The following is a 13189-nucleotide window of genomic DNA, read 5'->3' on the forward strand; positions in this document are numbered from 1 at the left end:
TCTGGGGTTTTGAATTTGGTTCTGATATCACTCATACACAGCATCTGTCGCATGGAGCCAGTTTGAAGAGAAGGCAAGGCTGCCCTCTTGTGGAGGATTGTGAGCACATCAATGCGACCACTGTCCTGCACATTAACTGTACAGTTTGCTGAACCATGTTTAGGTTTGCAAATCAACCAACTCTTGCTTACTGCTCCTAACAAGTGCACACAGTGTCAACATTTCTGAGTCAAACAATAAGTTTACCATCCACCACAAGTGAGTTCACTGCTACTGAGACCTTAGCCTATCATTTTTTTAATGTCAGGTAAATTCAGAGTTGTTAAAATAGCTCAACAGCTATTCCTTACTAGTGCCTGCAAGTAAAAAGTTCATTTATGATAACTTACTCCATGCACCAAATCGAATCTTTATACTAGGTCGGGGGTGGAAAGGTATCTCATGCAGTATGCCTTTTGCTCATATGCTTGAGAAGGCTGGATCACAGCCTGTCCACACAGAAACTCGACTGGAGCTCAATGTCAGATCGATGTGGGAGGTTACTTATTTTTACTGTTTAGGGTTCCCTGATCTGCCAGCTCCCATTTCAACCCCTGAAAATGGGCAGTACACACCACAGCAGTGTGATAGCATAAGCAGAACACTTTCAGATGAGTGTGGGGTTTGAATCCTGTGTGAAACCAGAGGCTGTGATTTCAACATTTTTAGTGTATTTTCTAATTTTCATCTGGTGAAAAGGAAAAAAGCAAAGGTTGGAACACAATTTATACCTCCTACACCTTTAATTGTAGGGAAAATGAACATGCTTGTTGAATAAGAGGATCAGAATAAATAACCAGGCAACTTTAGTTCTGGTTTGTTTCAGCACTTTTAATTATTATTTAGAGAGGCACAAATACAATTTATAGGGCTACCTTCCTCTATACGTGCACCCACATGCAACTTCCTGTTCCAGTCTGTGAGGCCTGCCAGCGGAGCCGGAAAACAGCAGAAACACACACAGGAAAATACACACATTACTAGCTTTGCGAGGACAATAAGTTAAATGTGTCACTCCCTGGTCCTACATAATAAATATCACTGCTCTGTGCCTAATCCCAAGTCTTAACCTTCAAACAGCCCTTTAAAGAGGGGTTAAACATTTGTTCTCACTCTGGTAAGTCTAATGACCGGTTCACAGAAACACAGCTGTACAGTACAAACACGCTCACACGTGCCTATTCTGCTCATCCTCTCACACAGCCAGAGGTCTTTTACTCTTTCTCAAATTTTCGCCTAATATTTCTCAAACAGTTTCGTTTGGACTGGACTTCCTTTAGTCAGCCGAGCCTCAGCGACAGCTTGAGGTAGATAACATTCTGCAGTCACCTCAAAACAGAGCTGTGTAACACGCACGCACACACACACGCACACACACACACACCGCTGATGGAAACTTTCTTTGTATTATATAGCATCTTTTGTTTAAGGGTTGACTGTTTTCTTTATGCTAAGTTCCTGCTACTCAGCTCAGTAACCAGATTAAACAAGAACAAAAAAAAAGAATGTCTTCAATAATTTATTTTTACAATTTTCAGCCAGTCAGACTTCCTAAAACTTGACAGTTGGCGCTCACTCGTCTTGTCATTCATCCTTGGTTCCTAAAACTGAAAACTAAATTGAAACAGTGACATTACTTCATGTAGCATGCAGCAGAAGTCATTTGCTCCTGTCACCCCCGTGGCTTCACCCCTTCTTCTTAACGCTTTCCGTCCAGGGTGCCACCACACACACTGCCCTGTGTGATGAGCATAAAGTGTTTCTGGTGGGTTAAAACAAAATGCAAACAATAAGAAAAAAAAAAAAACTAAAACAAATAACTTCCTCCCCTCTGCCTCGTGTCATAAAACTCGTCTCGAATTAACAGTTAAAAGCAACAGAAGATCAGCGATAATGTAACAAACACCACAAAGACCATATTTGACTGTATTTATAGAGTAACACAGGCATTAACAACTGAACAGAACACAACAAAAACACACAGGTAGCATAAGCAACAATCAAAAGTTCCAGTTTTTCTCTGCAGGGCAGTGTGAGGAAAAGGGAACTTTCTGCTTTACAGAATACTGCGGCGGCTAATTTTGAAAAGAAACTGTGGAGGTACACATGAGGAAGGAGCGGGATCCTTTTTTCCTTCTTCCTCTTGAAATGCTCTTGATAGCGCACCATTAGTTTCATCATATTCATTTCTTTATTCCTGGCAGAAATGAGGGACCTGCATTATAAAAAAAAACAAACCTTCATGCTTGTTTCTAAAGATTAAAGATGGCCAGAAACATCAGCTACAGTAGGCCATGTGTCAGCTGCAGTCAAAATACTTCCACAGTTTCTTTTAAAGTCATTTTGGCACTTTTTACAGGCCCCCCCCCCCCAAAATCTACTCAATCTGAAACTCAAAGCCGTTAAAATTTTAAATCGGTAAAATGTTCTACGACCAACATTGAAACATGGGTATTAAACAGTATGAAGCAGTCTGCATCCTTGTATCTCCTGTTAGGAACATATTAGAGCTACCAAATGGAAAGTACACAATGAATGAAGACTGAAAACTGGTAGTGCAAAAGTCAGCAGTGCTGGAACTGTCAGTACGGGGGTACAATTACACTAATTTAAATGTGTCAATTTGTGCTTTTACATCTTAAATGTATACATTGCTAAAATCAAACAATTGAGAGGCTAAAATATAGATTAACTGTGCAAAAACCTACAAACCAATCGAATTATTTACTAAGCTATCGTCATACAGCTCTTAAAAAAAGAATATATTTCTTGTTCCCAACCAGTTGTTTCTCTAGACACCATTCATGCTTCTAGCTATGGCTTTTTCCCTATTAAGATAAAAGCTACAGTTTGAGGGTGGGAAATCAAAAATGCAGAACCCGAGATCTGAAAGGCTTCCACTCACTAAACTGGGATAAGATGCTTGTTCAGCATCCTCCCAACTGGTCCTTCCATCAACTCATTCAGCTGCAGACATGACTCCACCCTTCAACAACATCAAAGCTCTCCAGTCTAAAACAGAACATTTCAGCAGCTTCTCAACAGACTGACAACATTTCAATGAAAACATCACCCCACATGGAGCTTTGAAAACAGCAAAAGGGTCATTTTTGCACTTTGTGCATCTTAACTTAAATCCATTAAGTGCATGTTTTTCTCAGGTCCAGCAAAACAAAACAAAGACTATAAAGCTCATATCAACACATTCACTTCTTCTCCGCTCGTCTTTACACAGTGAGTGCCATAAACTTGACAACATCGACACAAAGAGGACAGAGTGTGAAAATGTAACAGAACACAACAAGGTTGTCAGATGTAAATGAAAGATATAAAGTGTCTCTATGCTCTATCTTCTGTGCGCAAGGGTTCTCTGGTCCAGCTGGACGCACGCTGTGCTCGGCTTATTCGGCGCCAACGATTTCCTTCATCCTGACGTATTTTAGGTCAACTGTCAGTCATAAGGTGGTCCCGCCTGCCAACAACCCCTGCCCTTCATTAAAAACCAAAATTAGGCTTCTTCCTCACTGCGCGGTTTCCATGGCGATGTGCCAGTGTTGGGTGCAGGGTAGGCCATGAAAGTTTTGGGGGGATTTTTAGGAGTAGATGGTGATGACTTCACGGCCACCACCTCGAACCAGGAGGACCCGATTCAGACCCTCGAGGAGAACCTCCAGGAACTCCATGTCTGAGAAAACAGCAGTCAAGGTAAAGCACACACACAGGCACACCAGGTGTCACACCCCACCTCCCAATGAATGTGCAATGAATGCGTGATCATTGGCCAGTGTGATGCTTTTAGCCACGTGAGAGGAGGGTGGGTCGGGATTATTAGCATAGACATGGCACGTTTTATGCCCAGCTGTTTGGACCCTGCACTGACACAAACCTTGGCACACACTAAGCCACTTTATTGCTCTGCAGTGACTAATGTATATTTACGTTATTCTACTTTGACTCTATTAGGATATTGAGTTGCATACGATTCAACTGTTTTGAGCTATTTGCATGTGTGTTGTGTTTAATTTAATTTTTAACTGTTATAACAAATGAATTGCCCTGCTTTGGCATAAATAAAATATATGTTAGCTTAAATATCCACCTCCTCAGCAGTTTGTGTTCTCTGCCTGTGTCTGTCAGCTGTTCGCTCCACAGCAGGGTGTGTGGCAGGCGGCAACTCCGTATATCACATAACACTAATTAGCACTTACGTGGGTCCATATATAGCCATTTCTGGTTCAAAAAACCCAACATTGTGGCTACAAACATGCTACTGTTGTGTTTAGACCAAACTATTCTGCAACGTACAAATACTCTGCAGTAATTTAAAAAGAGAGAACCACTTCTTTCTAAAGTACAATCAGCAGATGGATTAAATAACAGAAACACTTCCTTGCGATCACAACCTTTTCCTAATACAGTCGTAACATAAAAACAACCATTTGAAGGATACAGTTTTCATCTCCGCCTCTGTTTCTCGGTGGTCCAGGCATGTTAAGCAGAACCAGATGAGCTCCCTGTGACTTGTTGACCACCACCTCATTCAGCTTGACAGCAGTGTGCATGCGACGGACATTCGTCTGGTTCCTAGTTTGACAAGAGCATCCACAGTGAGAGAAGCCACAATGAAGAAAACATTAATGACCACGATGTCACGTCAGCAACGTTTTACGCAGTAACTCATGCACATTTGACATCAGCTTCAAACACACATGAGAAATGATGCTCGGCACAAGCATTAAGAATTTCACATAACGTGTAGAGGCAGCATTTTGAGAAAGACAGATGAATCTGAATCATGTCAACACTTTATTTAAGATTAGGCCGAAATATAACGTCTTTATTGTGTAAAGAATCAGCTATCTCCTTAAATGCTGCCTCTTCATCTTCACCTTTGTGAGATGATATACAGCATGCAATGTCAACTGCCAAAAGCCAAATTACAAGGCGATGTCACAGGATTTCCAATCCATGCTTTCCATTCAACTATAAATACGGATGATCTGATATCCTCGTGTTGGTGTTGTTCCCAGACCATCATGAAAATGTTGTTCCAGGTTCAACATTGCAAGTGACCAATCACATTGTTGTGATGTTATTCCTTTGCGCGCCAAGCCATTCGTGCATTTATGAAATTCCAATGTTGCAAGGACAATATCAATTCTGCTTACTGTTTATTAAAGGGTTACGGTTAGGGTTAGGGTCAGGGTCCGTTGATCGGCAGACAGAGGCGGTTTCTCGCAGCTTAAGTACAGTTTTTTGTTTTACGCCGGTTTTTCCCGAAGTCGCAAAGGTATGACGTCACAACATTCTGATTGGTCACTTGCAATGTTGATCCTGGAACAACATTTAGTATGATGATCTGGGAACAACACCAACACGAGGATATCAGATCAACCTATAAATACACACTTTTAGTTTAATGCCGTTCTGAATGAATGTTTTTTCTGTTTGACTATTTTTTGAAAACAGTCAATGGAAAGCACAAATTCTCATGTTATAAGCTGTAAATGCAACATAACCCAGCAGAGGCTTTAGCCACCAACATGCTGTTTGAAGCAGGAAGATGAAGGGCATGCAAACAAGGACAACACAGATACATGGAGGTACGAGCACACGAGCTGGAGCACATAGTCACCACAGTAGCAGAACACACAGGGCCTAGGGCAAAGAGAATGCGACTTACAGACTCTCCCACTCTCTAGAAGGAGGAAAAATGGGACAAAACAACAGAAACCAGCTTAGATGCTTCTACATCTGCTCAGCAGCTCTCCCCACCACACTGCATGCTTCCAAATGTCCCAAATGACTCGCAGTGACACCCGAAGGTGACTCGAGTAAACCCCAGAAAGTGACATGGAGCTCTTTGATGTGTAGGGTGAGGGAATCTGAAAAGTTCTTCCGGTCCGGCAAGACTTGGGATTTTGGGGTTTTAACTTAATGAGCCAATGGAAGTGAACTGGGGCATTTCTGATGGAGTCCACTGACAGTGTGGAAAGTATGGGAAGAGAAGGTGTTAGTCTATTAAGTGTGCACGCAGATTGGCCATACATTAAAGCTGAAATGGCTGAAAGTGCACACACGCGCACGCACACCAAATGCAGCCTGAATGCACACGCCATGCACAGTTGTCCCATTTCACCCTCTTGGGGTCAGTACTAACACTACTCCTACTCATGCTCCTTCTCTGAGGTTTGGCACCATCCTGAACTAATATCAGTACTGGGTGAGCTTCCGGTCCCTCTGAAATGAACTTTTATGAGATATTACGTTTGAGAAAAATGATTCAAAATGGTGCAAACGTCCCTCACAAGGCACATGCAGTAACACCATGTCACTTTAGTGTATTTTACTAATATAAACTCTTTTTATCTTAAAATTTCAAACCTACAGATCAACACTTTTTTTTTAAAATCTAGCAACAAATACACAAAAGTTTTGTTATTTCTTAATTAAATATTGTTCAGGCAAGCGAGTACTTACGGCTTCATGTTAAACAGGTCACGTACAGCAACGTTGGCATTGCACTCGCGGTTACGGTTACGCTCTGTGAGGAGCTTGTCCTTGGTCCAGGTCATGTGAACCTGCTCGGGTTCAGCATCAACCTTATCGTTTATTGTGGCGTGAGATGCCGTGTTTCTGTCGTGGATGAGCTGGGCCTGGAGGCGATGCAGAGAGTAGGATGAGGACAAGAGCAGAAGATTAGTGGATATGATTATTACCAAGAGAAGTTTCAGGGCACAGGAGAAAGGAAACAAAAGAGAAAAGGAAATGGGAACTCATCCAACATACCCCCTAAGGCCTGTCAGATAGACTTTTCTCATCAACAACACCTCTCATGTGAACTCACTTTATAATAGATCTGAACTACTTTCAGCGCTTACAGTCACAGCTACTTTTTCCATTATAATTCCATTAATATTCCAAAATATTAAGCTAACAGTTTATTACTTTTTCCACACGCCTAACAATTTAACAATTAACCTAAGATTTTATACTCTTAGCAATCATTTTACACCTAGCTATTTCAACAGTTTTCTTTTGCCATTTAGTTCAATCAATGATACATTTCTTTTACTGTTAATTTTCCCTGTTGTTCAGGTGTGCTTAAGTTTTCAAACACAGTAATTTGCAATTTCAGTTTTTTTCATACGAGTTGGACTAATCTTTCAGGATGCTGAACCTTCTGCTTGTGCACAAGTATCCCTTTTGGAACTTGGGAATTGCTGATATAATATCAATGGTATGACAGGACTGAAGGGAATGATGACATTTAAGAAAGAAGAGTGAATAGCGACAGAAATACAAACCTTTACAACACCACACGTGGTGGATGTGATGGTCCCAACAACTGAAACAGTTATGTGTGCAGGTAGCGGTTATAGTAAAGTATTGTGCAAACTCAAAGGTGATAAAAGGTGTTTAAATGTTAACACATGCTTTGTAAACTTTTGGTGTGTGGATAGCACAGAAATAGTGCACAACACGATATGTCCCACGGAGTGGAGCACATCATATGTGATTATTACATTAAATACCATTGAGTTTTGTTGGATTTGACAACAATAGTGGTCGCTACTGTTCAATATCAGCAGTTACATCTGAACTAATGCCACTGACAGAGAAGAAGAATACATTATCTGCTGTAAAGCTGTGAACAGAGCTGTCTTTCTTCACTAGTACCGTGTTTACATTTGACTGACGCTTAGTTTATCTTAAAAAACAAAAACAAAACAGTGTTCTCTGATACTCCAGCAGGCTAATAACACAGAAGATTTATTAAAGGTAGATTTGTTTTATTCACTGAAGGTGCTGCAAATAAATCAGCGTAATACAAATATTTTTGTTTTCTGCAGTATAGTATTTTTAACCTTAACTACCCACTGTGGTAAAACCAGACAGATACAGTGGGAAGAATGAATGGTAGAAGGGTGGAGGGAGGGATGATGCGTAGGTTCTGACTATGGTTAGAATGGAGCAGAAAGAGGACAGTATTGTCATTTTCAAAGATAGTAGATAAACAGCACCCTCCCCTCCCTCCCCTAAATGTGAGAATCAAACTGTTCAGCTGTATACACATGAGTCTGATGGTATTAGTAACGTGAAATGTTATTTACACTCTTCAGTTTTCTTAGACAATACTGCCCACTCTTGCCAGGGGGTGAGGAATAGGTGGGGTGATGGAGGTAATGGGCCAGGCAGCAGTTTCAGGATGCAATGGGCTGGTATTCACAAAGCAGCTCTTGCTGACTACACAGTAGCAGGTAGCACTACTGTTGGGCTAATCTGGACTGGTGGCTTTAATGATCAGATGTTCTGATATAATAAAGCATCTACTTTTGCTGGACAGTCGTAAATTTAAACAAAGGTTATAAGCAATTTTTAGCCTGAACAACATCAAACACACAAAAGATCCAATTGGGAGGAGACACAAATCCCATGGGGGTTGCATCACAGAGGTTATCCGGCATTTAAAGGAAAAAAGAAAATGATAAATAAAAATCTGCCAGGTTAAGTATACGGTGTTGCCATGGTTACCCCTTGTGGATAAAAAAGGGGGGGGGGGGCACTGAAAGAAGCCACTCAAACATGAATTGGCTTATTACCAGTAACAGTAGGTTTGTAGTTGTGGGCAAAGCAGAAGATTGCATTTGTGCGTCTTACTGCTGGCTTTGGCCAGACAGAACTGGTGAACTGGCAGCAAAGACATGATATATCATGGTTATTTATCACTCTACTACCCTAGAATAAGACCAGTACACCAGCCATGTGGTGATACTAAGGATAAACTAGGAGGTTAAAATAACAAAGGGTTACCCAGAGAACCCTGCTCACCAATTTTGTGTAGAGCTTTGATCATGACACTAAAGATGTGTATTAGACATCTGCGTTAAGGCAAGCTTGTTAAGTAGAACAAAACTGCATTTCCAACAAGAAGTCAACATTAGAGTGTTAAATGCTCAACTTGGAACTATGTCTTCATCATAAAGATGGAAATTGTGGGATCTGATTTCCTTCCTTACTACATTTTCTCCAAACTTCCCTCTTTCTATCTTTATTTATTACAGTATGCATTACGTCCATTGTCCACACTATTCCAGTAACTCAGTAATAGTGCAACGCTGATCACTTGCGCATATTTTTCTGGCAAATGTGAAACAGAAAATGTGATTTTAAAACGTGATGATGATAATGCAGCCAAATGATGAGCAACACCTGTAGCCAAAGATGGAGCTTTGTGAAGACGGGCCTGTGTCGTTACCAGTAAGGGAACAATGGGTTGACAAGATCAGCTACCTCATCCTCCTGAGCATCCTCCGTCGTTGAGGACTGCCGGCTGAGGCTCGCGTTCTCGGCAGGGCCCTGGTTCTTCCTCCGGATTGAGCTACGCGATTCGTCAGTGATACTCTGAATCTGAATGGTGCGGCGAGGCCCAGAAAGGCAGTGGCAGATGAACAGGAAAAGGGGCCAGCAGGCATTTAGCTTGATGTTGGGCCATGAGTGACTTCAGTGTCATAGACTGTTATTCATGTGAATGACCTCTTAGTTGTTTTTTAAATACTATCTGGATGAGTGAGTAAATTGATTGCTGTGCTGTGTGTGCTATTAATCATTTTGCATGTACACATATACATGCAATGTATTAAAAATGCATACAGTAGGAATAAATGCATTTAACTGAGTATAAAAAAATGCATCCACATTTGTTGAACAGCAGCAAACAGACCAAGGTTTGTTTTTAGCGCTTCTTTACCTCTCTCTCCCTCTCAGTCCTGGAAAGGTGCATCTGTTTCAGCATCTGCGACCTCTGCTCCATCACAAGAGTCTTTTCATAGGTGAAGGCTGAGATGTCATTGTCATGCTGCAAAGGGGATAAACACGGGCGTTACAGCAGCCACATTATTTTTCAGGGACGATGCCAACGTGGGTCCTCTGACAAACTCCTCACAACATTCATCATATTAAGACACAAAAGTAGGCACTGAATTGTTGAAAAACGTCAATAACCATCCTGCTTCCCATTGCACTTAGACATGAATACCATTCAGGGCTATCCTTGGCTGATGCTCACCATCTCTACAACTTCCACCTCTGCATCCAGTCGCAGGTGATAAAGGAACATCTGGAGATCTTTCTTCATTTGGATGCTGTTGTCGTCCATCTGAGCTACAGTAAAGATGCGCATCTTACACTTCCTCCACACCTGGAGGGGAGAAAGGCACCATTATTATGGAAGATATGGAGTAACAGCACGGTAAACAGGATGGATAAGGGAGAGAAGAATGTCAGGCGGGACAGATGGGTGTGAAAGAAAGGCTCTGGGTGGAATAAGAAATAGAAGAAAATGCTGAGCTTAAGATGGTTTCAGGAATAAACACAATCCAAACTAGTCCAACCAACCTTGTGCTGTCGAAGCAGGAAGGGCAACAGCATCAGCAAGCCCCCATCGTGAACCACCCACCACACATCAATAGTGCCCTCTCCTAGGCGGTCCTGGTTGGTGGGGAAACTGTCCACATTCTTAGCCACAAGTAAGGCCTGATGGGCTGCTGTGGTTTCCCGGATTGTCTCTGGATGAACAGAAGGACAGACAGAGGGTCTATGAGAGATAAATCACTGTGCTGCATTAAGTCACTGCCATCTTGACAGAGTAATGACAGACAGCAAATGTCACATACGATGTCTTATCTTTATCTACACTGTATTTTAAAATAAATTACGACATATATTCTGTTATTGTGAGGGCAGCACGGTGGCACGGTGGTTAGCACTGTTGCCGCACAGCAAGAAGGTCCTGAGTTCAATTCCACCATCAGGCCGGGGTCTTTCTGTGTGGAGTTTGCATGTTCTCCCCGTGTCTGCGTGGGTTCCCTCCGGGTACTCCGGCTTCCTCCCACCGTCCAAAGACATGCAGCTTGTGGGGATAGGTTAATTGGATAATCCAAATTGCCACTAGGTGTGAATGTGCGAGTGAATGTGAGTATGAATGGTTGTCTGTCCCTATGTGTTAGCCCTGTGACAGACTGGCGACCTGTCCAGGGTGTACCCCGCCTCTCGCCCTATGACAGCTGGGATTGGCACCAGCACCCCCCGCGACCCTGAAAAGGATAAGCGGTAGCGAATGGATCGATGGATTCTGTTATTGTGTCCCTATTTTTGCAATTCTACTGCACGGTACCTATGAAATTCCTCCATGACTGTGGGTCATTGGACTGTTTCCAGGCTCCAGGCCAGGCCATCAGGACTGTGTTGTGCTTCATGCCTCCCAAGCCTGCAGACTGGATGAGGTGTGAGACACCATCTCTAAGGTTGGAAGACACTACAACATGACAGAATCCTTTGGTACGCTCTGCAGACATTGCAGCCTTAATGTTCTGTAGAGAGAGAGAGAGAAAAAGAGGACAGGGATTTCATCGTTAATCATAAAAGAGACTAAAACTGATTCACTATTAAAGCTGCACCAACTGACAAAACAAAATGTGTTTTTTCCAGAGAAGATATGGCTACACTACAGCAAAGTTTCCCTGCTTAGCTAAGCTAACACTTCAAATAACCTATTTGTTAGTTACTCACATCCATTCAGGATAACTTGTACTGATGGATCTGAACAATAAATAATTTTGTACATCTGTAAAGTTGCTTCTGGGCATGACTGCTTCAACAGAAACTGTTTTTAAGGAGGATAAAAGTTAAAACCAGCCTGAAAGAATCACATGAATTGCTTATTATGGCCAGTAGGTGGCAGAGTTTATCTGCAGTTAGAGTCTATAAAATGCTCTAAATGCAGCTTGATAGTACAGATTTGCCTTTGGGTCCAGTGATGAATCTGAAGCCCTTGAAGCACAGATAAGATAGCAAGCATTACAACTGATATTAAATTATTAGCAACTGCAGATCAATATTAATGACAGTATCGCCACCTGCCTTTTATTTGCACACTTGTGCGCGTGCTTCCCCACCATACCTGCTCAGCCTTCTTAGACTCCGACTCCTTAGTGAGGTAGGTTCCCTGCAAAACATTCCCCACTATTGTCAGGCCTTTCCCTGCCTTCAGCTGGGTGGTGAAGGAGACCAGGCGAGGGTGTTTGACTGCTTGATCTGAGTCCACGTTCAGAAGCACCAAAAGCTGAGGCCTATGCAGATCGAGAGGGGAAAACAGTCTGGCTTAATTTTACTTCATTCTTTTAAACTTCAGGAATAAAAACAACACCAACAAATATTTTGGATTTAAATTTTTTGCACAATTATCAGGTGCACAAATTCAAATTACAGTGCAAGGCCTGTAATCATGTGACATAACAGCTGTTTGTAAAGAAAATACTGTTGAAATGTTGGTGCGGCAGTATTATTGTCGCACTATTGGTTCTCACTCAGCTTTGCAGGGACATATGTTGAAGGTAGACAGTGAAAAAGAACAGCTGGTAACTGGAAACAGCAGACCCTTAAGAAGAGTACCCACTGGTTTGGAAAGAAGGACTTCAAGGTCAGTGTGAACCTCACAGTATGAAGGCTTATCAGCTGCTCATGACAGATTAGGAAGGGAACCAAAAGATTAATGAAATTCATCCTCTGTGTCTATTCTTGTCTTGTTATTGTCCATCCCAACACAATATCAACTGTAAACACACACACCCTCAAACACCCATACCTCCAGTTCTTGGTGTGAGGTGGAGCATCCTCAAGTCGATTGAGGGCATAGCGGGCAGCATTAAGAGAGAGGCCTCTGATACCGTCACCCCATTCCTTCTCTGCCCTGTTAAAGCAAACAAATGAATGAAAAGCACTCAGTGATAAGAGAAAAGTAGCAATCCATTTAGGGCAGTAAGAACACCTTTAGGGATCATATGCAGTTTATTGCGGCAACATGAGCTACTTTTAACACGGTGCAAGCAAAAATAAAACAAGAACCTCAAGAGCTTCTCTCCAGATAAATTATTTCCTCTCTTTACAGTGTACTGAGTTTCTCGGTCACATCCATTATCTCGCAATTAGGGATGGGTACCGGTGTCCGACATAAACGGTAGTAACCAGACCGAAAAGCAGCGCACATTTCGGTGCTTTATTTCGGTGCTTTTTTTTCCTGAGCTGTGATACACTTTAGATTCTAGCCAATCATTTTACGTTTCCGAGGATAGTAGGCGGGGCCAGGTAC

General features: G+C 42.1%; 1 protein-coding gene across 1 annotated transcript in view; it reads right to left on the reverse strand.

The window, feature by feature from the left end:
• Window positions 1-855: 855 nt before the first annotated feature.
• Window positions 856-13189, reverse strand: part of slc12a7b (solute carrier family 12 member 7b) — a 26495-nt gene continuing 14161 nt past the window's right edge. Inside the window, exons 13-22 of the mRNA XM_013912793.1 lie at window positions 12686-12790; window positions 12002-12170; window positions 11216-11411; window positions 10438-10607; window positions 10109-10240; window positions 9791-9898; window positions 9334-9450; window positions 6520-6695; window positions 4490-4623; window positions 856-3724 (exon numbers count right to left, since the gene is read on the reverse strand). Coding sequence (XP_013768247.1) covers window positions 3633-3724; window positions 4490-4623; window positions 6520-6695; window positions 9334-9450; window positions 9791-9898; window positions 10109-10240; window positions 10438-10607; window positions 11216-11411; window positions 12002-12170; window positions 12686-12790 — 1399 coding nt within the window. The 3' untranslated portion in view covers window positions 856-3632. The remainder of the gene's footprint in view (window positions 3725-4489; window positions 4624-6519; window positions 6696-9333; window positions 9451-9790; window positions 9899-10108; window positions 10241-10437; window positions 10608-11215; window positions 11412-12001; window positions 12171-12685; window positions 12791-13189) is intronic.

Source organism: Pundamilia nyererei, unplaced genomic scaffold, assembly GCF_000239375.1.
Source record: "Pundamilia nyererei isolate P.nyererei 1_Seehausen unplaced genomic scaffold, PunNye1.0 scaffold00101, whole genome shotgun sequence".
Taxonomy (NCBI): Eukaryota; Metazoa; Chordata; class Actinopteri; order Cichliformes; family Cichlidae; genus Pundamilia; species Pundamilia nyererei.